Source organism: Silene latifolia, chromosome 2, assembly GCF_048544455.1.
Source record: "Silene latifolia isolate original U9 population chromosome 2, ASM4854445v1, whole genome shotgun sequence".
NCBI lineage: Eukaryota > Viridiplantae > Streptophyta > Magnoliopsida > Caryophyllales > Caryophyllaceae > Silene > Silene latifolia.
The window spans coordinates 52,026,248-52,052,249 of NC_133527.1; the positions used below are offsets into that span (position 1 = coordinate 52,026,248).

At 37.0% G+C, this 26,002-nt stretch overlaps 1 protein-coding gene across 1 annotated transcript; it reads right to left on the reverse strand.

Annotated features, from left to right (window-relative positions):
- Positions 1-4,246: 4,246 nt before the first annotated feature.
- Positions 4,247-10,066, reverse strand: LOC141629636 (beta-amyrin 6-beta-monooxygenase-like). Its single transcript, XM_074442612.1, has 3 exons — positions 9,154-10,066; positions 8,105-8,292; positions 4,247-4,950 (listed from the first exon to the last, which is right to left on the reverse strand). The coding sequence occupies exons 1-3, from the start codon at positions 10,058-10,060 to the stop codon at positions 4,651-4,653; spliced, it is 1,395 nt and encodes a 464-aa protein (XP_074298713.1). The 5' UTR covers positions 10,061-10,066; the 3' UTR covers positions 4,247-4,650.
- Positions 10,067-26,002: the final 15,936 nt, after the last annotated feature.

Genomic DNA, 26,002 nt, shown 5'->3' on the forward strand with positions numbered 1-26,002 from the left:
AAACCTACACCTATATCTACCCTTGCGTGACCCGTCCACCCATCCCCACTTGCTTACTTTTTCTTCTTCCAAATTTTTACCATCATTACAACTCTTCCTCTTTACTCAAACAACCACCATCATCCCCTTTTTCAACATATCAACATCATCATGCATTCATCTCATGCAAAAAACACCCGATCCTCAACCTGTCACCACCAAAACCGTCCCTTTCCTAACCAAACATCACTTTTACCACCGCATAATCCTCATTCCATGAATCATTCTTCACCACAACCAAACTCAACCTCCCCCCTGTTTCGTAGTCGGGATGAATCGGTTTCCGAAGGCAAAAGACGCCGTCTTTTCAAGGGTAAAAATAAAGTTGTTGTTGATGATAGTGAAGCTATTGTGGAGGAACCCGAGGTGATAGTTCGGAACGGTGTTGCTCGTACTCTGCTTAGGGATGCTTCGAAAGCCGCGACAAAGGAAGGGTTGAATCGTGTTCGGCTTACTCATGATGAAAGCATCTTGGTTAATCGAGTTTTGAGGCATTCCATTCATGGTGGTCGGTATTATCCGAAATCTTGGTTGGTTAGTGTACCCGCTCTTGCTTTCTTTGTTAATTTTCTTGACTTTCAAGGGTGGAGTCACATTAGTCAGTTTTCGGGTCCTATATACCCAGTTGAGGTGGTACAATTCTTTGCTAGTGTGTCAATCAAGAAAGGTGTCTTGCATGCGGTTGTTAATGAAGTCGAAGTTACCGTCTCTGTGTCAGATTTTTGCTCTGCTTTTTCGGTTCCCGACGAAGGAATCGAATTAAATCCGAGTCTTGAGTGGTCTAATGTTGTGAGTGAGAAGGAGTTGTTAGTAAAGAAGTATTTTGAGGAGATGACGGAGGGTGTCAATATCGTGGTCCGACCTTTCTCGGCTAAGATCAAGTTCCTCTTAAATTTTTTGTGGAACACAGTGGTGCCGAGGAGAGGAGGCCGTGATAAGGTGTCAAGTTATGAAGCAATAATGGTTTATTCTTGGTTGGAAGGTCAAAAGGTGAATTTGGGTAGTGTCGTTTTGCATCGTATAATTCAAACAAGTCTTACGGTCACTAAGGATAAGTTGAGCACTACAATCGATTTGTCGTATGGTATGTGGATATCCCGTTTGTTGGAAATTAAGAGAGTGGTAGGGCCTGACAGTTACCGTGTTAGTGCTCCGGATTGTATGTGTGACGAATTGATCAAGCTCATGGGTCTTGTTGTTGATGGACCCGAGTTGATTCTTGCAAAGGATGTTGAGAAAGCCCCGGTGGATTCGGGTTTAGGAGCTATGGAGTCGAAGTTGGAGGGGTTTATGAGTGGTTTAATGGAGAAATTCGAGGAGCATTCGGCTAGTTTGGCTACGGCATTATCACGGGTTGGACCGTCTCGGTCTCCAGACTCGGGTTTGGATGCTAGTCGGGTGTACTCGTGGATGGAGGACGTAGACAAAAGGTTAGCGGGTTTTGAGAGGGAGTTGAAGGCTATTCGTGGGGAAGTGTTCCCACACGGTGATCGTCTCACTTTCCTTACGAGTCAGGGTGGTGCTTTAGTGATGCACGGGAAAGCAATGGCGGGTGATCAAGCTCTCACGTTGGAAGCTACAAAGGCTCTTTCCTTGAAGGTGCTTAATTTTGAAAGGCGCATTGGTACTCTTTCACAGTTGGTTCGGAGCTCGTTCGACCGTCTGGATGCTTTGGAGCACCGTACTAGACCCGACTACGTGAACCCGTATAAGACCCGCAACATTTGATTCCTCTCATCCTACCCTCATTAACCCTTACCTTAATTATCTTTTCTTTTATTTTTCTTAATGGTGTGTTAAACAAACTCTTATTCCGCCCATTTTGGCAATGCACTTGTGGTTATGGCCCAAGTGTTCTATTAGACATGTGTTCATTCGGCCCACTTTGGCTTTAAACATGTTTAATTCTTAGTTTGTATGCTAATTATCGTTGGATGCTTCTAGTCTTGCGTGTTATTTTTATTTCTTATGGCGTTTTTATCTCTTGTCTCGTCTTATATTATTCTAGTCATTTTTGATTTGTTCTTAACTTTTCGATGATGTCAAGAGAGGGAAAGAACGTCTCTAGTAAGCATCTACCTAAGCTTGCTCCTTGTCAAGACCAATTGTCTCTTAAAGTCCTTAAAGTTTCGGTTTTGATAAACTTGTTTTGATCTTGCGTTAATCTTTATTATCAAGATAATGGTATTATATTGAGGGGGAACTTTTTACTTAATCACAAATTTAGGAGACTTGCCATCATCAAAAAGGAGGAATTTGTTGAACCATAATAGTTTATATGTTTATGTTTTGATGATGTCAAGGTGTTTCACATTCTATATACTTGTTGCGTGTAATCGTTTGTTAAGTATTTTAGAACTAACCTATTACGAGCAACAAAGAGGATTGTGACAATTGCATAAGAAGTTCAAGCCTTCGTTCAAGATCAAACAAATTCAAGATTCATTCAAGTATCATGTGAAGATGAAGTTCGTCTAAAGATTTATCACGCTTGGATGATGACGTAGCCTATACTCGAAGATCTCCTTGAAGATTAGAATAGTATAGGTGATTATCTCATAATAGGTAATCAAGAATAAGGTTCTTGATTAGTAAAGTTATAGCTTCACAGCTATAACCTTATTAGTTAAAGAGCTCAATGTTATAGCTCTTCTACTATAACATTGAAATGCTGGGTTTTTATACACGACTAATAAACTTTTCAAAAATCGTTTTATTATTGTTTAAAGTTTATCTTAAATGTTTTAATGAAAGTATTTATTTTATAAAGCCTGGTTTAGTGAGGAGTCCGGTTTTATGGTAAGCGTTAATTGATGGTTATGATGGATCAACTTATGAGTTGGACTTTACTACTAATTAGGGTTTCCATATAGCCACTCTTTAAAACCTAAATTCTAATTATATTAAGATTAGGGTTTGCATGATTCACGAGCATATGAGCCATGATATGCCGTGCTACCTAAGAGATATTAGGTAAAGATTTTATTCTATAATAAAGATCTTTACATATCTTATATATCTTACTTAATATATTCATTTATGGTAAAAGATATTCTTGTTTTAGGAAATCTTATCATAATCTTAGAATTTATAGTAAAGATGAATTTAGAAAGATTATATTCTATCTTTTAGAATATTCTTTATTATCTTTTAAGGCTTTTAGGAAAGAGATAATAAGAAGATATAATTTGTAATTATATTTTATTATTTCGGCTATTAGGGTTCGTATAGGAACCGTGTAGCCTACCTCTTCCTTTCCTATAAATATTTTGCTTTTTACAACATCTAAGATAGAGACCTTAAGCATAAAAATTGTTTTCTTAATTAAAAAGCAAACCGTGTGTTTTAATCATAAAAACCGATTTGCAATTTTGAAAGGTCGTGTGTCATAAAACTCGTATACTTGTTCTTCATTTATCGTTATAAGATAATAGTGCTTAGATTGATTTCTTAACTTGTTCATTAACGTGAACCTTTGTTAGAATCATTAGTGCTTTCTTATTAGCGTAAGTAGTTAGTCACTCGAGTATTTAACGGTACTCATTGAGTTACAGCTAGAGTTAGTTGTACGAGTTGGGTTAGTAAATTTGTAATCCGTAGGAAGGTACTAAATTTATTAATCGAGAATAGTGGACGTAGGTTTCGACTTGTGAAACTGAACCACTTCAAAAATCCGTGTGTCTCTTCTTCTTTCGTTTGTTTCGTTTATTTTGCTTACTATCGTTAGTTGATTAGTTAAAGTTTAACCAATAAACTTTAAATAATCAATTACATACGCACATTCGAAAAAGCTTTAAAAAGTTTTAAATCCTCAATTCACCCCCCCTCTTGAGTATTTTGGATCAATAGACTCTTCAGGATGCAAACACCATTCAGTTAAAGGATTGTTGGAAGATATTTCTCTCTTATCTGCTCATTTTTGTTGTTTATGTTTTAGTTATGTACCCAAATAATTTCACCGAAGAGCTCATAACCTTGCTCGACGGGCTATGAGAATATAATAGGAATCTATTTCATCGGCTGTCAAAAAAAAAAATAATTTCACTGAATCCGTATCCAACTCCTTTTAATTCTTCAGTACAAGTTGTATATAAAAGAGGAAATAATCAAAGACGATATATAGTTCTAAATATCAACTTGCCACTAGCAATTTCTTATGTCAAACTATCATTGTGCAAAAGACATAGTACTTACTAAGACACCACATACGATTTTTGATATAACAACACACTCATAAGACAACATCAAATATAACTCACACTACACGACATAAATACAAGGTTATATATAATAACAAAACGAAATGATAAAATTGAAATGAAAAAATACCAGGTACACCCGACATGCATATCACCTTACTGCATCACCCAATCTTTTATTTGAAAAGGTGTACAAGCTGTGATACATATATTATATATCGGGTCTATCCAAGTATTTCTCAATTCAATGGATACATAGTAGTACAATAGATCCAATTGGAAGTATTCCTTCATGGCTACATGCTACTTTAATCATCTTACTCTTCAAAATTCGTGAATCACAAATTTTGAAAATTAAAAAGAGATTAAATCGGGATAAAAGGAGCATTAGACATGGAGCTCCATTATATATTCAGCAGTCGTGACGTTGAAGGAAAATGCGTAGACCTTCGGTGGGGATTGGATCGGGTTTATAGATAATCTTCTCATTCGGGTTAATCTTCTTGAATTTGTATTTAGTGACAACATTGTGAAGGAAAACCAGAACTTCTATCCGAGCAAATTCCTTACCAACACACATACGAGGTCCGGCTCCAAAAGGAACATACGTATACTGCGCTGGTCCACTCCCTTCGAATCTTGATGGGTCAAATTTCAGCGGATCCGGAAAATACTCAGGATTTGTGTGTGTTGTATGTACTGTCCAATGAACCTATGGATGTTATTAACAATTATTAAGTTTTAGTCTGTGCAGCATTAGGTTTACATAATAGACATGCATTCTCTTGAAAAACTGTCTAGGTAATCTTGATAAGAGGATCAAATCATTTGATTACAAAATACCTATGAAAATAAAAGCGATGGTTACTTTAGAAATTATCCCTAATGTATGTTATGAAAAGTTTGGATAAACCTAAGAAAAACGTGAGGAACTTCATTTCCCTTTGAATAATGTCTTGTAAAAAATTTGTTCTCTATATATTTCTTGATTTAACTTACACCATATATATATCTTATTTAAATTTACATGTTTCGACAATATGTGTGAGGATTTTGAACACATGGCGTTTTCCTTATAGTGTTGAGAGATAAACAAGCTAAGCGAAAAAGAAAAAAAAAAAAAAAAAATCCATGAATAGTGTTATAAAAAAAAAACTGTAATCTTTAGGTATATTGGAAAATTATGATAAAAAATGAGTCATTGTACCAATATTTAGGGTCAACTACAAGTTTAGCCTATATGTAACTTAATTTTGGTCACAATATGACGAGACAAAAACATATCTTCACGGCTTTTTCTTTAAAGTAATTACTAGGTTTGGTGCCCGACTTCGCTCGGGCTATCTTTTTTTACCGTTAAATTTTATTTTCAATGAAATAAACTATGTTGGAGGTGTCTTACTCACACGTTTACTATTAGTAATATATTTTTCTATAGCATATCTTGTAATTATGATGAAATGTAAAATTTATTTTGAAATTATGAGACAAATTCACTACTCGGCTATTAATATTATTACTTTCACGACATTCTTTGTTAATATCATTACGTTCACTACTCCCGTTGTTACTATTGTTTCTTTTACTAATTCCTCTATTTTTTTCGATTAAATTCATTATTCCCATTAATTTTATCCAGCCTGTATTTAAATTAATAAAATATTTCCTTGAGTCGATTGGTTATTTAATTGTTCATACTTTTTCTCATTGCTATCACTGTTACTTTCACTACATTCGTTGTTACATTCACTACTCCCACTGTCATTATTATAACTGTCACTACTCCACATTAATACTGTTAAATTTTATTAATCCCGTTGCTGCTACTATAACTTTGACTACATTTAATTTAATTTATAATTTTATGATGATACTAAATAATTCCATAAGCGGGGCATGCTAATTTTAAGGAAAATTACTATATTATTGTGTTTTCTAAAATTAATTACTTTAATTTAATGTAGTTTCCATAAGTATTCTTCATCAAGGCATCTTTATATTATACTTTTAACCCAAACTATATAGTATTTGCCTTGAGATCCCTTAATCGGGTCCATCACACGGTGCTAGTGATTTAAAACTATATAGTATAATTAATTTGTATAACTTTCTTTAATTACATTAAAGTCCCTTGGTTTCTGGAATTAATATATAATATGTATGTATGTATGTATTGATTGATGTGTTATGACTTATGAAAAATTGATGTTAAGACGATCTTAAGGGAACGTTATCCTAACACATCTCATTACCACATTTAATTCAAAGGAATCTATTATATTACCACATTTAATTCAAAGGAATCTATTGTACCGAGCAACCTATTGTACCTTTGTTGTTCATACAAAAATTAGATGACAGATATATTATGATCCAAACCTTAACATATACTTCCTCCCATCCAAATCAAAGGTAACAATTGCTTTATCACACTTGTCGAGCCACATTTTGCAACGTGAATATCTTTAGTTACATATTATTAAAAATTATAAAAATTTGATATTCTTATAGCATTCATGATGATAAATAAAACAATATCAATGGGTTTATTAATGTCTCATGATCTTGGTACTTTTACCCAGGTTAATTTTTTAGTATTTTTTAACTGTTGTTTAATTGAGTGTGTTGTTTGTTTGAACATATGAGTGAAAATCCCCTTACTACTAAGAGAATAAAAATTCTCTTAGTTTTCCCGCCTAAAAAAACTTCTTCTTAATTGGGCCTATTTCTTTGGATACTACTAACACAACAAGATCTGATGGATTGTAAATTGTGGACCTTATACGTAGCCCACTTATTTTATCTCATCTATCAAAGTAAAAGTTATTTTAGCCAATACTTTTGGACTCTACATGTCATATTATAAGCTAGATGAGTGAACTTGATTTCGTATAAATTTAAATTTAAATTATATTTATATTTTACCCCTTTTGTAAGAAATCATCGGTTATTTATTATGTAAATTTTTGTCTTAGTAATATGGACTATTTTTTGAATGATGTAAAAACACTTATGTATTTTCTATTAGAAATACAAAAGTGAAAACATTATTTTAATAATTCGTAAATCGTCTTTTTCGACGCGAAGAATAGTTTTTACCGCTTTTCGTTTTAAGGTCAATACGCGTTTTAATAAAGTTATACTTCTAACTTAATAATTATACTATAAATGTCATAAATTAGTTGCATGTAACGATATAAAATTATTGTTTTATTTTTAATAGTAAAAAAATAACTTGACTTAAAATGTCTTTCTTATGGTAGCAAACTTTTTTTTTAACCTCTTATTAATATTATATATAGATTATAACATTAAATTAAAAGTATACTACATTTATGCAAATAATTTAATTGATGATATCTCTTTATAAAATAAATCTAAAAAGTACCGTGCTATAACACGGGAACTACACTAGTTGGTGATTAAAGTATTAATTAGGGCTTTTGATTTAATTTTTCGGTAATTTAAAATGGGCTTTTCTGGGTTGAAATGAGGATACCAAAGTTCAGTGTTTTGCACAAAGAGGGGGGAGGGAGATGAAGATTATAGAAAGGTGAGACCCACGTTTGCTTTAACCTAATGTTACAGGTCAATAAAAGACCAATTCTAATTAAAAAGAAGGGGTGTATTAGTTGGGTATATTGATAGTTAAATTATAGTTTAGAGTATTTTGAGAAGTACATAACCCTAATTTTTATCTATTTTTATTTGATAAATTTTAAACAAGTAGGTAAGTGAACATGTGATAATATGACCAAATGGACATATGAAATAACGCTTTAATTTTTAATTATTTTTCTCTTTTACATGGTCTTTTATGTCAAAACAAATTGATCATAAAAAATGATTGAGAACGGAGAGATTACCTTACAACCCTTTGGGATAGAAAAACCTGCATAAGTGAAGTCAGATTTGGCCTCTCTGAAATTTCCCGGCACCGGTGACGCAAGTCTCATTGTCTCACATATTACGTTCCATGAGTACTTCATTTTTTGAAGATCGGCCCATGTTAGTGGTGTTTCCGGTCCTTTTGATACTGCAATCTCTATTTGTTCTGTTGTATCACAAAAACGATTTGAATAGGTATCAGTGTATGTGTATCGATTCGGACTGTGGAGTCTTATGATTTCACGATTCAAGAATTTGTGACTGATATTGTTTTAACTCGGATCATACCTTCGTAAGTTTGTAAACTCTAACAGTAATTCAATCAAATGGAAACTTTTTTCTTTTGTGAGTTATTAAATGGAATCTTTTCAATGTAAAGTCAAAACTCGAACTAGAATTCTACGACCGTATGATTTAATTATGTAGAAGTAATAAATACTCATATAATTTTCTCTTGCTATACTTTTAGTATGTAAACTCTCTTTCTTTACAACTGTAAAAAAAAAAAAAAAAATTCTAAGTCATAACACAATAAAGCTATAAACAAGTGAGTAGTGACGACATATATATAAATAAGTGTTAATATTGTGAAAAATGCATGTTTTTAAAATGAATAACAAGGACATGAATATCCTCAGTGGAGCAGCATATTGTTAACTAGTATATTGCATCTCAATATATTATTTCAATATGCTATCTACAAAACACCAATAATAACATATTAATTTGTGAACAATAATTCTTATAAAGGTGGTTTCACACAAGAATATAATGTAAAATCATTAATTAATTGGCTTAAACATTTTTAAATTAACTACTCATATTACGTTTTATTTATTGATTTTATACTTAAAACGGTTTTGCATGAGACTTTCTCATTAGTGAAACATGTTAAAAATCGTTAATATGCCACAATTTTATAAATGGTCATTATATTTGATTACAAAGCCAATGAAAACTTAGTAAAAAAGGAAAAAATTAGTACACAATTTAAAAGTCGAAATATAATATAAAAACAGTTGATTACCTTGGAAAACTCTTTCATAAACATGGGGGTTGTCTGCAAGGTTACTAATCAAAAAAGCAATAGTTGTGGTAGTAGGATAAAACCCAGCAAACAAGAGACCAATGATTTTGCTAGCAATTTCATCGTCACTCAAATCCTTATTAGTTTTATTAGAATCCAAAATCAACCTGCTCAGCAAGTCTAGTTCTTTATTATTATTATTATTATTATTATTATTATTATTATTATTATTTGATATTTCCTCTCTTCTTTCCTTAATAATCTCAACAAGCTTTTCCCTAACAAGTTTCCCTCCCTTCATAGCCTTGTAATAAAGCGTCCCCGGAAAATTAATGGGTACCGAGAAAAGTCCATCAAGCATAGAAAAGAAGGGTTTAGAAATGTCTTTTACTTGGCCTAGACTAGCATTGGCGAAAACCCTACAGGAAAGTCCAAAGGTGAACTCTTTTGCAAGAGTGTACGCTTGCACTTCCTGATTAGGAAACCAAAATGCACTTAAATGTTTTCGTACCATAGAATCTACCATGGGTACGTAATATTGTATAGTCTCTTGTCTAAGGAGTTTGTACGATAACTCGTTCACGGGTTTACCGTATGGTAAATCCGCATTGGGTTTCGGGTAAGAAAGGACGCCAGCGACAGAGCTAGGCAGCCAGTAATTAACTAATTTACCCTCGTTTGAAAAGATGAATTTATTTGCTTTTGGACCGCAAAAAATTAAAGTCTTTTCCCCAGCTAACGAGGTCTTAAAGACCTCTGGGGAGTACGTGTCCATACGGTCACGTACGAATTTTGCTGGACAAGAGACATAAGAAAGAGTTTCCCCGATGATGGGCCAACCAAATTTTCCTGGGGGTAGGCTAGGAATTTGGGATGCTTTGCTTCTTTTTGAACGTTGGCGAAACATAATCAAAGTGATAAAAAGAAGAGCGATAATATTCGTGATGCAAATGCTAAGGAGATATATTGGCTCCATAATGATAACTTTGTTTTTGATGGGGAAATGCTAATCCCAGTACGTGCTTAAATAGCCGAGTAAAGTAAACTATAAGGACCCAAACTTTAGATAAAAGTAGCTATAAGGACCCAAAGTATTAAGATAAAGCTTTAAGGACCTCAAATTCTTATTCCGTCAAATGTAACTGAGCTTGCTAACACTTGGTTTGTTTGCATTATTAGTCATTTGTGTTCCTTTTGTATCTTCTTATTAGTTGATCTTTATGTTTATTTGAGTTTATATTAGGGAATATTGGTTTAAGATTACTACTTCGTTCGTTTCGGAAATGTCACATATTCCGTCTTGGCGTCTTTTTTATAAATGAAACATTTTATTTTGAGAATGTTATCACCTTAACCCTAATTAAAAAAAACTGAAGCAGTTCCAAATAATCAATAATAATACTACTAGTACATGACTACATGGTTCTACTTTTATACTTAGGGTTGGTATCCTTATCCATTTTTAAATATTGTCGATACGGTATTGATGAAATTCGTACCGAATATACGGGAATTTTACTAAATATACCTAAATTTATATAATTAAAATCGTAACTATATCGTATGTATACGTATAATAAAACCGTATTATTGCTCATTCATTGCTACAATAATACTTGTGTCTCTTCTCTCTTCATCTCACTTCTGCTTACTGAAAACCTCGTTCATTTTTTCCTGTTATTTTTTACATCATCTTTATGATCAATAATACGTGTGTGAAAATTAAAACAATTCAAAAACATATAATATTTACTCATTCCTTTGATTTTCAAAAGTCTTAGAATGATTTGTTCGAAATATTAAAGAACACAAATTTTTATTTAAGACAAGTATATCCGACTTAAGCCTAAGACAAAAGTATAATGTATGAGAAAATACAAAAAAAAAAACTTTGTCTTATATGTTCAAATGGTATAATAGTTGATTTGTTTAACTGTTAAAACGGATATATCCGTTTTAAGGTAGACTAAATGATTAAAGAAATGGGAGAAATATAGAATGAAAGAAAAATGAGAATCAAGGGCGTTTAACGCCATGTGCAGCCACGAGCGCGGGAACGAAGCCTTCTGTTTCGATAAACAATTTACAAGTTTTATTGATAGAGTTTGTTTTAAGACGCCTCAAATAAAAATTAGAATTTTTCAATGAAACTAGCTGAAATTAGCCTCATAAGATAGAATTTCGTTTATCCTATAATCACTTAAACACATTCTTTGATCTTGTTTTGACTTAATTGCTGTACCCTATGTTTTGATTTATTATTGCTTTTTTTTCAGTGTGTCTTCTTAATTGTGGTGGCTCACACTCTCACAGCCTTGTCTAATGGAGAAACGGCAAGTTAACGGAAGGTTGTTTCAGGTCCTTAAGGCTAGTGTTTGATACTTTGGGTCCTCATCGCTATGTTTTAGGATACTTTAGGTGCTTTGTTTATTGTTTACTCATCGCGTAAACTTGTACGGACTTGATCTAGGAATTCATATGACATGCATCAACTTGGTTTCCCTTCTTTTATTAAAAGCACAGTGTTGGTGTTCGGCCCCGCCCGCGCTACCTAAATTTAACGTAAATTTTTGTTTATACGAAAATATGAAATGTAATTATGTTTATTATTAGAATTCTTAAAATTATGATTAATATACTTTATCAATCAAATTATGAGACACATTTACTATTTCTGTTGCTACTACTGTTAATTTCACTATTTTCTCTTTTATTATTGTTATTTTCACTACTCGTGAATGATCTCGTTGTTACTGCTACTAGTTTCGCTACCCCGTTACTACTATAATTACTTTAATTACTTTCACTACTATTACTGACTCATTTTTTTGAACATTTTCTATTATGTGTAACACAAAAGACGGCCAAGATACTCTTAGCTTTAAGGAAATAGAAGTTGAAGTACCAAATCGATGTGACAGATGTGAGATAGAGTGAAAAAGTGAGATAAGTGATGATGGAAATAAAATCCAATCCCAACCCACCTGACCCACCACTACGTTGGCCGCCAAGAGTTCCCGACTCCATCCCTAATACTCCGACGACCACTAAGGATCTCCTGAAGAAAGCATTGCACGATTGCCAAATAACCCAACCTATCATCCCCACCACCGCCTACTTCCTTCACACCCTAATCTTCCCCTTCTCCGGCAGCATCGTACCAATCTAACCTCACCAGGTCGATGATGCGCCCATAAATCAACAACCCACCGAGAAATCCCTCTACACCCCTCCAATCAAATCCCTCGAGTTTTTCCCCAAAATTTGCGGAACCCAGAGTTAATCTTCCTCTAGCGCTAATCAAATCTATTAGATTGACTTGGGAAAACACTCTTATCATAAAACTCACTGGGAAATCAATTGATTCGAATCATCTGACAACCTCTCTTCGCTCCTTATGGAAATTTTGTAACCCGATCAAATTAATTGGATTGGGAAACGGATTTTATTCGTGCAAAATTGAAAATGCCTCCGATCTACACAACATCAAAAATAATGGTCCCTAGTTAGTTCGTGGTCATTACTTACATATTCAAGCTTGGTGTCCCAATTTCCAACCTACCATGGAGACAATCGGCTTAGTCCCAACCTGGATAATCCTTCCTGAATTGCCGATTAAGTATCATCGTATTGATATCCTCGAGGCAATTGGCAATTCTCTAGGTGGGTTTATCAAATTTGATTCAAATGGGTTAAATAACAATAATGCGAGGTTTGCTCTTTTGTCTGTCCACCTTGAACAATCACGGCCACCGCCAACTAAAGTGTGGATTGGGCCTTTTTGTCAAGAAGTCAAACTTGCCGATAAGCAGGTGTTCTGCTTCAAGTGTCAAAGTAGATGCAACGGATCTTTTGTGGCCAAGAACGACGCTCCGACGTAGGATGGTCCCATAAAAGTCTCTAGTGATGGCACAAATCCGGGTTTTTCCCAAACTCCAATTCCAAGTACGTCACATGAAAGTACTTCGACTATTGTTCCATTTAGAGGAAAAAGTAAGTTTCCTTTATTTACTCCAAAAACTGCACCCCACCTAAATCAAGCTTTCATTCCCTCTATCCCAGGTCACTTTAATAAAGTGAATAATACCAGTACACTTTCCCCCTTATCCTCCTTCAAACTTGACTTTTTACTTGACTTTCAGTCGTTTAACCCCCCCTTTACTAACCTACCCTACCCATTCCCCATGGCTTCTTTTTTAAATCTATCCTCTCCCCTCCCCTTAAACCCAGTAAACCAAAGAACTCCTCAAATCCAGACAAGTTAAACCCACCTCACCAAAATGAAATCAGACCTAATTCTCCTTCAATGCCACTTCCCGTCTTCATATTGCCCACCTCATCTTCTCTTTCACAAAGACAACACCGATACGACCTTTCCTTCCCCTCTGATTGTCCTTCTTCTCCACCCCGAAGCTCCACTAAAGGCGTCCTTCCAACCCCCACCTCTCACCCTACCAGAAGTCCCGATCAACCAAACAACTTTCATATTCGAATATCGCCTCATCTCACCTCAAGTAACCGCCCCAACCCTTCGCTCTCTCCTTGCCAATCCATACTACTTCCCTCCTCCTTAATGCCTAAATATAAGCCTAGTCACTACCCAAATATCAAACAGATTATAGCACTAGCCTATCTTCCCGACCTGTCCGATCTCAAGGGCCTGCCTCCCGCTCTCCACTGTTTCCTCCTATGGTTTGTCCAGTTCAAGGACCATCCCCCACTGAGACCGGTGGTCCCCGAAGCACTGGAATTCCTTCTGGACCCTATGCCCATTTTGCCTCGATTGAGGACGGTCTTGTTATTGACCTTAATGGAGAGGGATCTTCTAGTGGCAAGCTTCTCCAACACTGTGAAGGTATTCCGAATCTCAATCCAGATGAGGCAATTGGACCTTTGGCTAAGTTGGGTTACTCTGGATTGGGGTTGCAGAGAGTTGTACATGACTCTAGCAAGCTCAACCAACAAAGTTTACAGCGCCTTCCTAGGCAAATAACTAGACGTGGAGGAGGATGCGGGAAATCTGGAGGCTCAGACCGAGCTAGTTAACTTCTTCCCTCTCCCTCCCAATATGAATATTCTTTACTGGAATTGTCGCGGCATTGCCTGGACCTATTTTAATACCCATCTCTCATACCTTATCAATGCTCACAAGCCCTACATTATGATCCTCTCTGAAACCCGTGTCAACTCCTCTAATTCCATGGCTATCGTGCGTAGGCTTCCCTTTGACTCTTGGTAATTTCTGGACCCAGCTGGGTTCACTGGTGGGATCATCATTTTAAGGATGTTGCTATCACTCTTGTCAACAAAAGAGACCAGATGATTAACGTGGTGCCTCGAGTTACTTCTAGTAAATTTATTTTTGTTTTATCTACTATTTATGCTAGTCTCAAATTTAGGCATAGAGTTAATTTATGGACTCACATGAGTGCCTTCTCCCTAAACCTAAATAATCATTGGGTGTGTATAGGAGATTTTAATGAAGTTACTGGACCTGCGGAAAAACTTGGAGGTCGTAGTATCAAATAGAATAGGGTGAACCTTTTTAAAGCAACCATGGACTCTTGCAATCTGATTGACCTTGGCCTGGACGAATAAAAGGCATCACAACCCTATTTTTGAGCACATTGACCGTGTGTGGGTTAACCTATCGTGGCTTGACCGGCACCCGAATTCCCATAATTGCCATCTTACTCGTCTGTCCTCTGACCACTGTCCGATTATCCTTAGATCTTCCATGTCTGATTGCCACCATCCTAAAACCTTCAAGTTTGAATCCCTTTGATTTTTTTACCCCAGCTTTTTCCCAACCGTTGAGTCTTCTTGGTTGTCCTCTAGGGATTGTGTCCCCTCAAAACTCCTTTCCCTTAGTCTCGTGCTCTCTGATTGGGCTGGGAAAGTTTTTGGGAACATTTTTAAAAGTAAAAAAAGTGCTTAATGCTCGGATTCTTAGGATCCAACGCGACCTTTGCAACTATCCTATCTCTGACTTCCTCCACAATCTTAATGATTCCCTTCTTAAAGATCTTAACCAGGTCCTAGATTTACAGTATCTGTATTGGCAAGATCGAGCCAACTTAAACAGGCTTATTGATCGGGGACAGGCCACCCCGATCGGGGTCCAATTTTAACAACCAAAGTCCTAAGGGGAGCTACCCAAGGGGGACACAACAACAACAACAACAACAACAACAACAACAACAACAACAACAACAACAACAACAACAACAACAACAACAACAACAACAACAACAACAACAACAACAACAACAACAACAACAACAACAACAACAACAACAACAACAACAACAACAACAACAACAACAACAACAACAACAACAACAACAACAACAACAACAACAACAACAACAACAACAACAACAACAACAACAACAACAACAACAACAACAACAACAACAACAACAACAACAACAATCAAGTCCCTACACCTGATAAGACTATGGGTTCCCTTTACCCTTAACTAACCAACCACATCAAGACCTAACCTTGACATTTGAACTTGGTGACTTGATGAAGGTGGTGAAGACCACGCAAGTTTCACACCAACAAGAACTTAACAACATGAAGAGGGACATGAAATCTTGATTGACATCACAAGCACTTGCAAACCCTAAACGGCCGTTGAGTGGTTTCCTTGCCCAAGGCCAAGTTCTAAAGACACCTCGGCAAACCACCAAGCTCATGCCGTAATCTTGAGGAGTGGTGTTGAGCTTGAAGACCCATACAAGGATCTTGAAATTGAAGTGGATGCGGATCCCAAGAGGAAGCGGTTGGTGATGAATGGTGGTGAGGAAAGCCGACCAATGACTCCATCAGCAAGGGTTAGTGAGACCAAGAAAGGGAAGACTACAAGTGAGGGGACATCAACGGGAAATGCTTCTCTAGAGAACAATGAGAATGTTTTGGTTGAAGACCGCCCCTATGAAGAGGAGATGGGTAAAGAAGTCCTTCTGCAACCTTCTACTAAGGTAAAAAGCATGCCTGCTTCTCCCAAGGTATCCTATAAATATCAACTTGTCACTAGAATTCCCTATCCAACAAGAGCCTTAAAGTCTAGGGAAAACTTCAAGTACACCAAGTTTTGTGAAATGTTGGGAAAACTTGAAGTGACCCTACCCTTTACCGAAGTAATATTGAACATGCCAACCTATTCCAAGTTTTTAAAAGATGACACGGCTGTCGCAACCCTATCAAAAATAAAACCAACCGGCTCTAACTAATGCAGCAGAGGTAAGTCGGGTATCGTATCCACAGGGAGGCTATTGTATTTACTTGCTCAACTAAGTCTGTCTGAGTAATAATTGGGTGTTTTGAAGTTGTTTTCTAACCAACTAAATGAGGTTAAGGCAAGAGAAAAGATAAATAAGAATAGAGAGAAATAAAGTGTGATCAAATAAAGAGAAGAATGCTAGGATGTCGGTTCATCATGGCAATTAACCAATTCAGTTATAAATAGCTTAGACGGTCTAATGTGAGAAGGGTAAAGGAAAGGTCCTCTCGGTCCACTTTCTGCCCTAAAAAACAACTAACTTAGCTCTCGCCCTCATTAGTGTAGTCTACTGTTCATAACAGGTCTATTCATTTCAATCTCTCGATCTAGGTCTGAATTTAACCGAATTAACTGGTTTAGAAGAGTGCACTCAACTAAACGATTACAATTATATTGTTATAAAACAGTTCTCACAATCAACCATCTAATCTATTTACAGCATCATTAATTCACTACCATGGCTCCCTTAATCCTAACATAGAGAGAATTAGCTGCTCATGATTACGAAACAAACTATAGCAATAAAGGATGATTTAATCAAAGACATAACATAGAGATGGTGAAGATGAAATAATATAGACTAACAATAACAATAATTAAAACAGGTATTAAGAACAAGAGATTAATATTGCAAAGAAGATTGAATTGAATAAAGGGGAAAGAAGAAGATTACAAGGTTCCAATCCCGGCAACAAGAGAGCAAAAACAACGTACTCAAGGGAAAAGAGAAAAAGTCTAGCAGTCCAAAAATCCCCCTTTTTCTAACCTAATTCTCTTATTTATAAGAGATCTTTATTATAAGATAACATTAAAATAAGACAAACTAAGATCTCGACATAAAAATGCTGCGTCAGACATGATTGCTCTCGATCGTGTAGTATAAAACCAGTCGATCGAGTATTTTATCCTCAAGAGCTCTCGATCGAATGATAAGGACCTCGATCGAGCATAATAAGGGCTCAAATTAGTTGATCGCAATAGTAAGGTTGTCGATTGAAAAAGTAAGGTGGTCGATCGAGCAAGTCTCAGCGCGTAATTTCCTGCTTCGCGCCCCGAACTTCAAACGGCCGCCATTTCTTCGTTACTTGGGCAAAGATAGCGTTTTCGGTGGCGTTGGAAAGCTAACAGGACAAGATTTCATCTTAAATTAGAATCACTTAAAAATCTGTTTTAGAACTCGAGATATGGCTCTTCAAAATAGACTCTAGTAATTTGAAGCTCTTCCTTTACTCGCCTAGCTACCTTACTTCTATGCGCATCTCAAAATAGTAGTTTCCAAGCTCCGACTCAACTCATCTCCTAAATGCATGCATAGGGACATGTTCTAAGCTTGATTCCACTTCTCTTTGGTTCATTCCTGCAAATAAGATAAGAGAAACCAAAGTAGACAATTCGGGGGACATTTGTAGCTTAATACTACTCAAAATTCATAGAGATGTATGCAAATACGGTACAAAAAGTCTATAAAAAATGCACGCATCAAACTTGCCCAAACCAAACCTTTGCTTATCCCCAAGCAAACTGTATGCAAAACTAATGGAACAGAAAAGAAAACTCAGAGCTAGCTACAAATTGTCCACTTCAACCGATTTAATGCAAGCAGTAATTGTAATACCCCGTATTTTATATAATCGATTAAACGGATATTATTATATATTAGTTATTATACATTTTATGTTGGTTGCATCGTAATATCGTGAATGTTATTAAGTCGGGTTTATATCATATATGTTGAGTCGGGCTACATCACCTTTTGTCTTTTGGGTCAAGAAGCGTATCACCCATTTACCCAGGCACGTTTACCCATGACCCATTTATCATCTAACCTAAACTTTAACCTAATTACCCTAGCTCTACAAAACCCTACTCCCTCACCCGCCTCCCTCTTTTCATCGGCACCAATTTCAACCCTCACGCAAATCGAGAGAGAGAGAGAGAGAGAGAGTGTGGGTGTTGACGGCGCAGCAAGGAAGGCTTTAGGGTGTTTGTCGACGTCCGTAGGCGGCCCTGGTGGCTGTTGTGGTGGCGGAAAAGGTAAGAGTACAACCCTTTCCTTCTGTTTTCGCCATTTCTGTCAGGTTTTGTTATTGTTTCGTGACTTAGGGAGGTGAGGCTGGTGGTTGTTGACGGGGTAAGGGAATTGGGTGGTATGTGTCGAGTGTGGTGGTGGTTGTTAGGGAGGTTTTAGGTGGTGATAATGGCAGGGAGAGGCGGCTTCGACACGGGGTATCAAACGGGTTTATATATGGTTTTTCAGGCGGGTTAGATGGTTAGGATTGGGGTGGCGCCACCGTGGACTCGGGGGAGGTTGAAACGGCGGCGCCATGGCGTCTGGGTTTGTGGACTGACGGCGAGCAGGGCTGTGGTGGTTTGGCAGGGGATAGGTGATGGCTGCGGTGGTGGTAAGGCGAGAACATGGGGTGGTTGGTGAGGCACGGTGCTGAACCAGGCCAAAAGACGGCCCTGGTTTGACTCGCCGGCAACAGTCGACCCTAGTGGGGGTGGTCGTTGGTGGCTGGGTCAAACTGGGGGTTTGGGCTGGTGGCTGACACGGGCTAGTGGCGGCGCGTGGGAGCGTGGGAGTGCGTGTGATGAGACGGGGGTTGATGACGGGTTGTTTTTAGCTTTGAAACAGTTTTGTCATAGTTTAATCGTTAGAATTCGTTAATTGATCATATTAATTATTTAATTTAATTCTCGAGTCTTTTAAAATAATTAGAGACGGGTTTTGAGTCGGGTTTGTTAAAATGGAAAAGCTGCTAGATCGGGAAGTTTCCATTTAGTGAAACTTTCCATTTTAAGAGGTTTCTATTTTAGTAACTTTCTATTTTGGGAACGGGAATGGTTTAAGTAATTGTTTATCATTTATTTATCTTTCAGAGGGCGAATTGTTGTGGAATATTACTGAGCACCCAACTATTTGATCATGCGATGCGAGGTAGGGAAATACACTTGACTTATTATCGTTGTTGTTGAATTGTGTTGACTTGTTTGTGTTTCATATGACAAAACTGTGAACGTTGACTGGATTCGTGGTTGTTGATTCATATCCTGGAATGTGCTTGACTGAATTGATCGTATTGAGTATATTATCACAACATTCGGTAACCGGCATGATTCTATGATTTACCAGTTCAATGATATACATATTGTGTTGCATTAATTTCTTGAGCATTCATATGCATTGAAGATGGAGGATGTTGTGGTGATGTGGTGTGGTGATGATGATGTTGTGATAAGGTCCAGACAGGTTCTGCAGGACTTGCCCTGTGTCCTCTCAACAAGGAAATGTGGCGATCGGCTACGGTCGATATATAGTCTACCGGGGATCGGTATGGCTGGGTTGTACGGGTTATGAGATATGAGTTGAGATGGAGATGGAGGTGACGGAGGAGCATGCATATCATACTTGTTGTTTCATTGTATTCCCTACTCAACCTCGTGGTTGACCCTGTGTATTCGTGAACACCTGTGATGATCCAAATATTGGGGAGCAGACTTGACAGGTCATGAGATAGGATGGGAGCTTGATGGGCGTGAGACACCGGATCAGAAGACTTAGTAGCTAGATCATTATTTAGAAGACTTTCACTTTTATTGATGCTGGTTCTTTGAAATTTATGTAAAAAAGGGTTTGTAATAGTTAAGTTAAAGTAATTATATAATTTGCCTTGGAGTTATTTTGTTATTCACTACCTCGGGAAACCGAGATGGTAACAGTCCGATTTATTAGGGAATGTCTTGTTAAAGGCTCCTTCGTAAATCGGGGTGTTACAAAGTGGTATCAGAGCGAACGATCCTCAGGCCTAAACCAATGAACTCAATGAACGTAGGAAGTGTCTAAATAAAATGAACCCCTGGGTAGGAACTGTTAGGAGCTCACAGTGCGGTTAAGAAGGCGCCCTTAATACGTGCTCTTTTGCCCTCTCAGTTTTGAGCCAGGTAACCCGAGATAAATTGAGTGAATGGGGTAATTAGAAGTAAAACCTTGGATATAATCGAGTTGATGTATACCTTGAGACCCATATATTCTAACCATTCTGCAGGACGACGTTACGGTAAGTATTTTGTATGAATGATGACGTGATCATATGATGTTGTGGAGATGGGAAATAAATTTTCGTGTTCTGGTTGATAATCAATGAAGTGTTGGATTGTGGTAATCGTGAGCGTGAAAATATTTGCGAATTGATGATATTTATTTGGATGGATGTTGAATGACGTGTTGATAGAGCTAATATGTCTAGCGATATGCGGTTACGTGATCCCGAAGCCATGCTAGTATAGTATTGTGATAGTAATCTGAAACACTATTGAATTGCATGTTTCTAGTCATAGCAATCGTGATTTAGATGTCAGGAGTAGATCGAGATGCGAAGGGATTCTATGGAATATATGTTTACGTAAGCACAAAGTGTGAGATTTAAGTTGGGATGGATTAGTATACATAGTATGTTCATAAGAGCTTGTAACATAGTAAAGAATGACCTAGTGCTGAAACTCGTTTTGTTTGATTTTACTCTTTAATTGACCTTACTGCCATTTCTTTTATGTTTATTGCTTATGGATGAAAATTTTATGAGAGATAGCCTCGTGAGTTAGTGTTCATTTGGCGTTGGTTTCATGCTTATAGGATATACAGATTAGGAGTAATAAATATTTATGTGGGCTGTGGTAAGGAAGTTCCTGTGCAGTGATGTTTTGACCAACGATTTTGTAAAAATCCTCATTTAAATTGTATTATTAATTTTTGCATAATTCCAACTCCATCGATCAGAAGATTCGCATATGTTTTCAAATTGATAAGCCACGAAAATTCTTGATGTCTCTATGTTAAATGGTAAGTTTTGAAAACTGACCCAAGTTTCGGACCAATCGCTGTCACCTACTTGTTTGGACCAACTGAGTTGTAAAATTCTTTAAAAATGGAATTCTTGTGCTTAAGACCTAATTCTTTTTCCCCTGTGGTTTTAACTCTCCGTATTTTATAAAAGTAATATGAATCAAGTTTTAATCGAACGGTTATTTGTTCGTGGTCTTTGGAAGTTACAACGTGAATCATGACTTTTAAAATGTGCGTTCTATGTTGAGTTTTCATACAATTGTTTGGTTATTTCATGAGGCTTATTAATGTGACCTTATAATGTTTTTATATGATGATAGTAGCACGCATGTTCAGTAGTTATGTATCTTAACAAGTGATAAAATTAAAGTTTAGTTGATAACATTGTTGGCATGATAGCATGAGTGAAATTGAACAGCTTAATTTGATTCCTAATCGAGGGTGAAATATTTTATACGAGTCCAGTTGTTGCATATTTTATATGTTTGGCATGTTGTAATATCTCTGGTGTGTTCATCATATTTGTATAGTGGTCGGGTATATATAAATATAAAACTATATTATCACATCTTGGTAAAGTTGGTGGCGTTAAATGTTAACTTGATTGTTCTAATATACTCGCATGAATATTTATAGTAATTATGTTTAAATGTTTACACATGGATGATAGTAATGATTATGTCTAAATGTTCACACATGTAGGATGTCATCTGAGTTCTAATGTCTTTTATGTGAGTCTGTGTGCCTATAGTTATACTTATTACTTTCATTGCATTAATTTATTTCAGTTGAACCTAAATCTATGACATGATAATAAACAGTGTTGTTATTCCTTATTGGATATGTTCGTTATTATATTGTCATAAAATGCTAAAGTGATTCTTGCAATTTCATGGGCGTGATATAAAGGAAACTGTTTGATGTAGCACGACATTTGACATACCTATATTCTCGAGTCGTTGCTATCAATTATATTCTAATGAAGATTGTTTATGATAACTATGTTGGCAATTATAATGGGATAACCCTTTGATGATTCACATGATATGCGTTGGTTTAAATGATAGCCGTTATAGTTACATTCAATTGAGCCTATGAGTTGCCTAATTATTCAAATCGTGCAAATCGGAGAAGTTGTTCAAGTTGTTAATCTTTTATCATAGATAAGGTTCTACAAAGTATATGATGGCAAATGTGTATGTTTAAGCTATTTATGCGATATCTTTTGTTTTGCTGAAAAGGAGTTATACTAAGTTGCTGGACACAACTGAACGATATGGTTGCTAAAATGTTAAACACATGGGTGATATGGAAGTAATGTAGTGTTGTCATGGATCATATGTTGTAACTTTTATTGGGAAATATTTTTTCAGAATTTATATCATACAAACTGACTAACTCGTGTTGCATGTCTGATGAGTCAAATGGTTTTGATTACGTGTTACGTTTTCTATGGTTTCAAAGTGTTTAAGTAGTGCATATGCACCGCATGTTTTAATACTCCTGGTGATTGATTAGTAGTAGGGCGAAATGATTGCGCATATGGTTCAATTGTTCGGAATTAGTAATAGTTTTGACTTGGGAGAGGAATTTGGTGGGGTCAATGTTAGATTGTATGCTGGTATACGTGTATCCTTGTGGTTGATCTTTCTAAGGTTGTTGTTCTCTGGTAGATAATGCGAACTGTGATGATCTTGAGTTGACCAAAACCCTGGTATTACAACAGCTACTCTGAAAACTTGTTATATAACTTTCGCACACTTAAATCTCGTGAATGAATCCTTTATCTTAACACCCTTCTACGGTAGCACCCTTGTGTCTTAACTTGTTTAACTTTCCACTTTGTAGGATGGATCCCTACAATGTACACCCGCGAGACTGTTACATGTCACTTGATGCTGACTTCAATGAGCATTGTGAGAAACTTTGTCTTTGCCATGGACAAGTATGGCCATAATGGGCACCCCGAGTAATTAACTAATACTCGATTAAGAGCGTATACCCTTATCTATACTATCCCTGACTCTGGCATACTAAAGGACAGCAAACACTTCTATATGAGAGAGTTGTCCACCCATTGCATGAGGTTATGCCGTGACCCCAATTACTGCGGCGGGGCCAGTTACCCGCCCGAGCATACCTTTGACTTTATATCAGGCGACCTGAGATACGAATTTTATGCTAATGTACCTGATGCCGAAAGTACGACTGAACCACCCAAACCAGACTTTGGGGAAAAGGTGAACCAGGAAGGGAATGACATAGAAGTCACCAGAATCAGAGTAAGCGCGACCTAAGGACGGTTAGGTTAGGGTTAGTAACACCATGATTGGTCTGTGGTGAAACCGTGTAAACCTTTGGCTCCTTTCTTGTTGTTCTTTTAGTTTGATGTTGTGTTTTTAAGTTAAGCATGAGCTAAGTAATAAGTGTTACTTGTTGACAATCAGTTAATTCCATAATAAAACCTTGTATTCGACTTTAATGTTAATGCGCAATCTCTTATCATGTGTTCTTTCCTGTTACATGTGGTTGACAGTGATTTTGTTGCATATGTATATGAAAGTTGAAAAGAGGTTACGAGGACGTAACCATATTTCTAGTTGGGTATGATTGTAAAATCTTAATGTTTATGTTGCACTTGTTTGTAGATTGTAGTTTTGACCAAGTTGATGTTTCGTTGTGGGGTACCTATGCAAATGAGTTCTATATGTTTTGTTCCTACTTCTGTTAGTTGGTTGATGTGTAAAAGGAGAGTGTAGTTAAACTACTGGTATTGAGTTATGAGTTGTGGGGCCTATGAGCCGAGTTATGTTTACGGGAGTTATGTTCACGGTCTAATGTGACCATGGTTATTGAGTTATTTGAGTTTGAGATCGAAATTTAGATGGAAGATGACGGTGTTCTCAGGTGATTATTTAGTTGTTATACATTTGTGTTCGCAGGTAGTTATTGGTTGTAGTTAGTTGGGTTAAGTGAAGATGAGTTAAACTTCAGGACGAAGTTTATTTTTAGGAGGGCAGAATCTAACATTTCGTGTCTGTTATGTTTAATTGATGTGTCAAAAGTGTGTGTTAACTGTGTTAGAAATGCGCGACGTCCGTATGTACGATATACAATAACCCTTATGATGTTTGAGTACGGGAGCGAACTTCGGGACGAAGTTCATTAGGGGGGAAGACTGTAATACCCCGTATTTTATATAATCGATTAAACGGATATTATTATATATTAGTTATTATACATTTTATGTTGGTTGCATCGTAATATCGTGAATGTTATTAAGTCGGGTTTATATCATATATGTTGAGTCGGGCTACATCACCTTTTGTCTTTTGGGTCAAGAAGTGTATCACCCATTTACCCAGGCACGTTTACCCATGACCCATTTATCATCTAACCTAAACTTTAACCTAATTACCCTAGCTCTACAAAACCCTACTCCTTCACCCGCCTCCCTCTTTTCATCGGCACCAATTTCAACCTTCACGCAAATCGAGAGAGAGAGAGAGAGAGAGTGTGGGTGTTTGTCGACGTCCGTAGGCGGCCCTGGTGGCTGTTGTGGTGGCGGAAAAGGTAAGAGTACAACCCTTTCCTTCTGTTTTCGCCATTTCTGTCGGGTTTTGTTATTGTTTCGTGACTTAGGGAGGTGAGGCTGGTGGTTGTTGACGGGGTAAGGGAATTGGGTGGTATGTGTCGAGTGTGGTGGTGGTTGTTAGGGAGGTTTTAGGTGGTGATAATGGCAGGGAGAGGCGGCTTCGACACGGGGTATCAAACGGGTTTATATATGGTTTTTCAGGCGGGTTAGATGGTTAGGACTGGGGTGGCGCCACCGTGGACTCGGGGGAGGTCGAAACGGCGGCGCCATGGCATCTGGGTTCGTGGAATGATGGCGAGCAGGGCTGTGGTGGTTTGGCATGGGATAGGTGATGGCTGCGGTGGTGGTAAGGCGAGAACAGGGGGTGGTTGGTGAGGCACGGTGCTGAACCAGGCCAAACGACGGCCCTGGTTTGACTCGCCGGCAACAGTCGACCCTAGTGGGGGTGGTCGTTGGTGGCTGGGTCAAACTGGGGGTTTGGGCTGGTGGCTGACACGGGCTAGTGGCGGCGCGTGGGAGCGTGGGAGTGCGTGTGATGGGACGGGGGTTGATGACGGGTTGTTTTTAGCTTTGAAATGGTTTTGTCATAGTTTAATCGTTAGAATTCGTTAATTGATCATATTAATTATTTAATTTAATTCCCGAGTCTTTTAAAATAATTAGAGACGGGTTTTGAGTCGGGTTTGTTAAAATGGAAAAGCTGCTAGATCGGGAAGTTTCCATTTAGGGAAACTTTCCATTTTAAGAGGTTTCTATTTTAGTAACTTTCTATTTTGGGAACGGGAATGGTTTAAGTAATTGTTTATCATTTATTTATATTTCAGAGGGCGAATTGTTGTGGAATATTACTGAGCACCCAACTATTTGACTGAGGTACTGAGGTAGGGAAATACACTTGACTTATTATCGTTGTTGTTGAATTGTGTTGACTTGTTTGTGTTTCATATGACAAAACTGTGAACGTTGACTGGATTCGTGGTTGTTGATTCATGTTATGATTCATATCCTGGAATGTGCTTGATTGAATTGATCGTATTGAGTATATTATCACAACATTCAGTAACCGGCATGATTCTATGATTTACCAGTTCAATGATATACATATTGTGTTGCATTAATT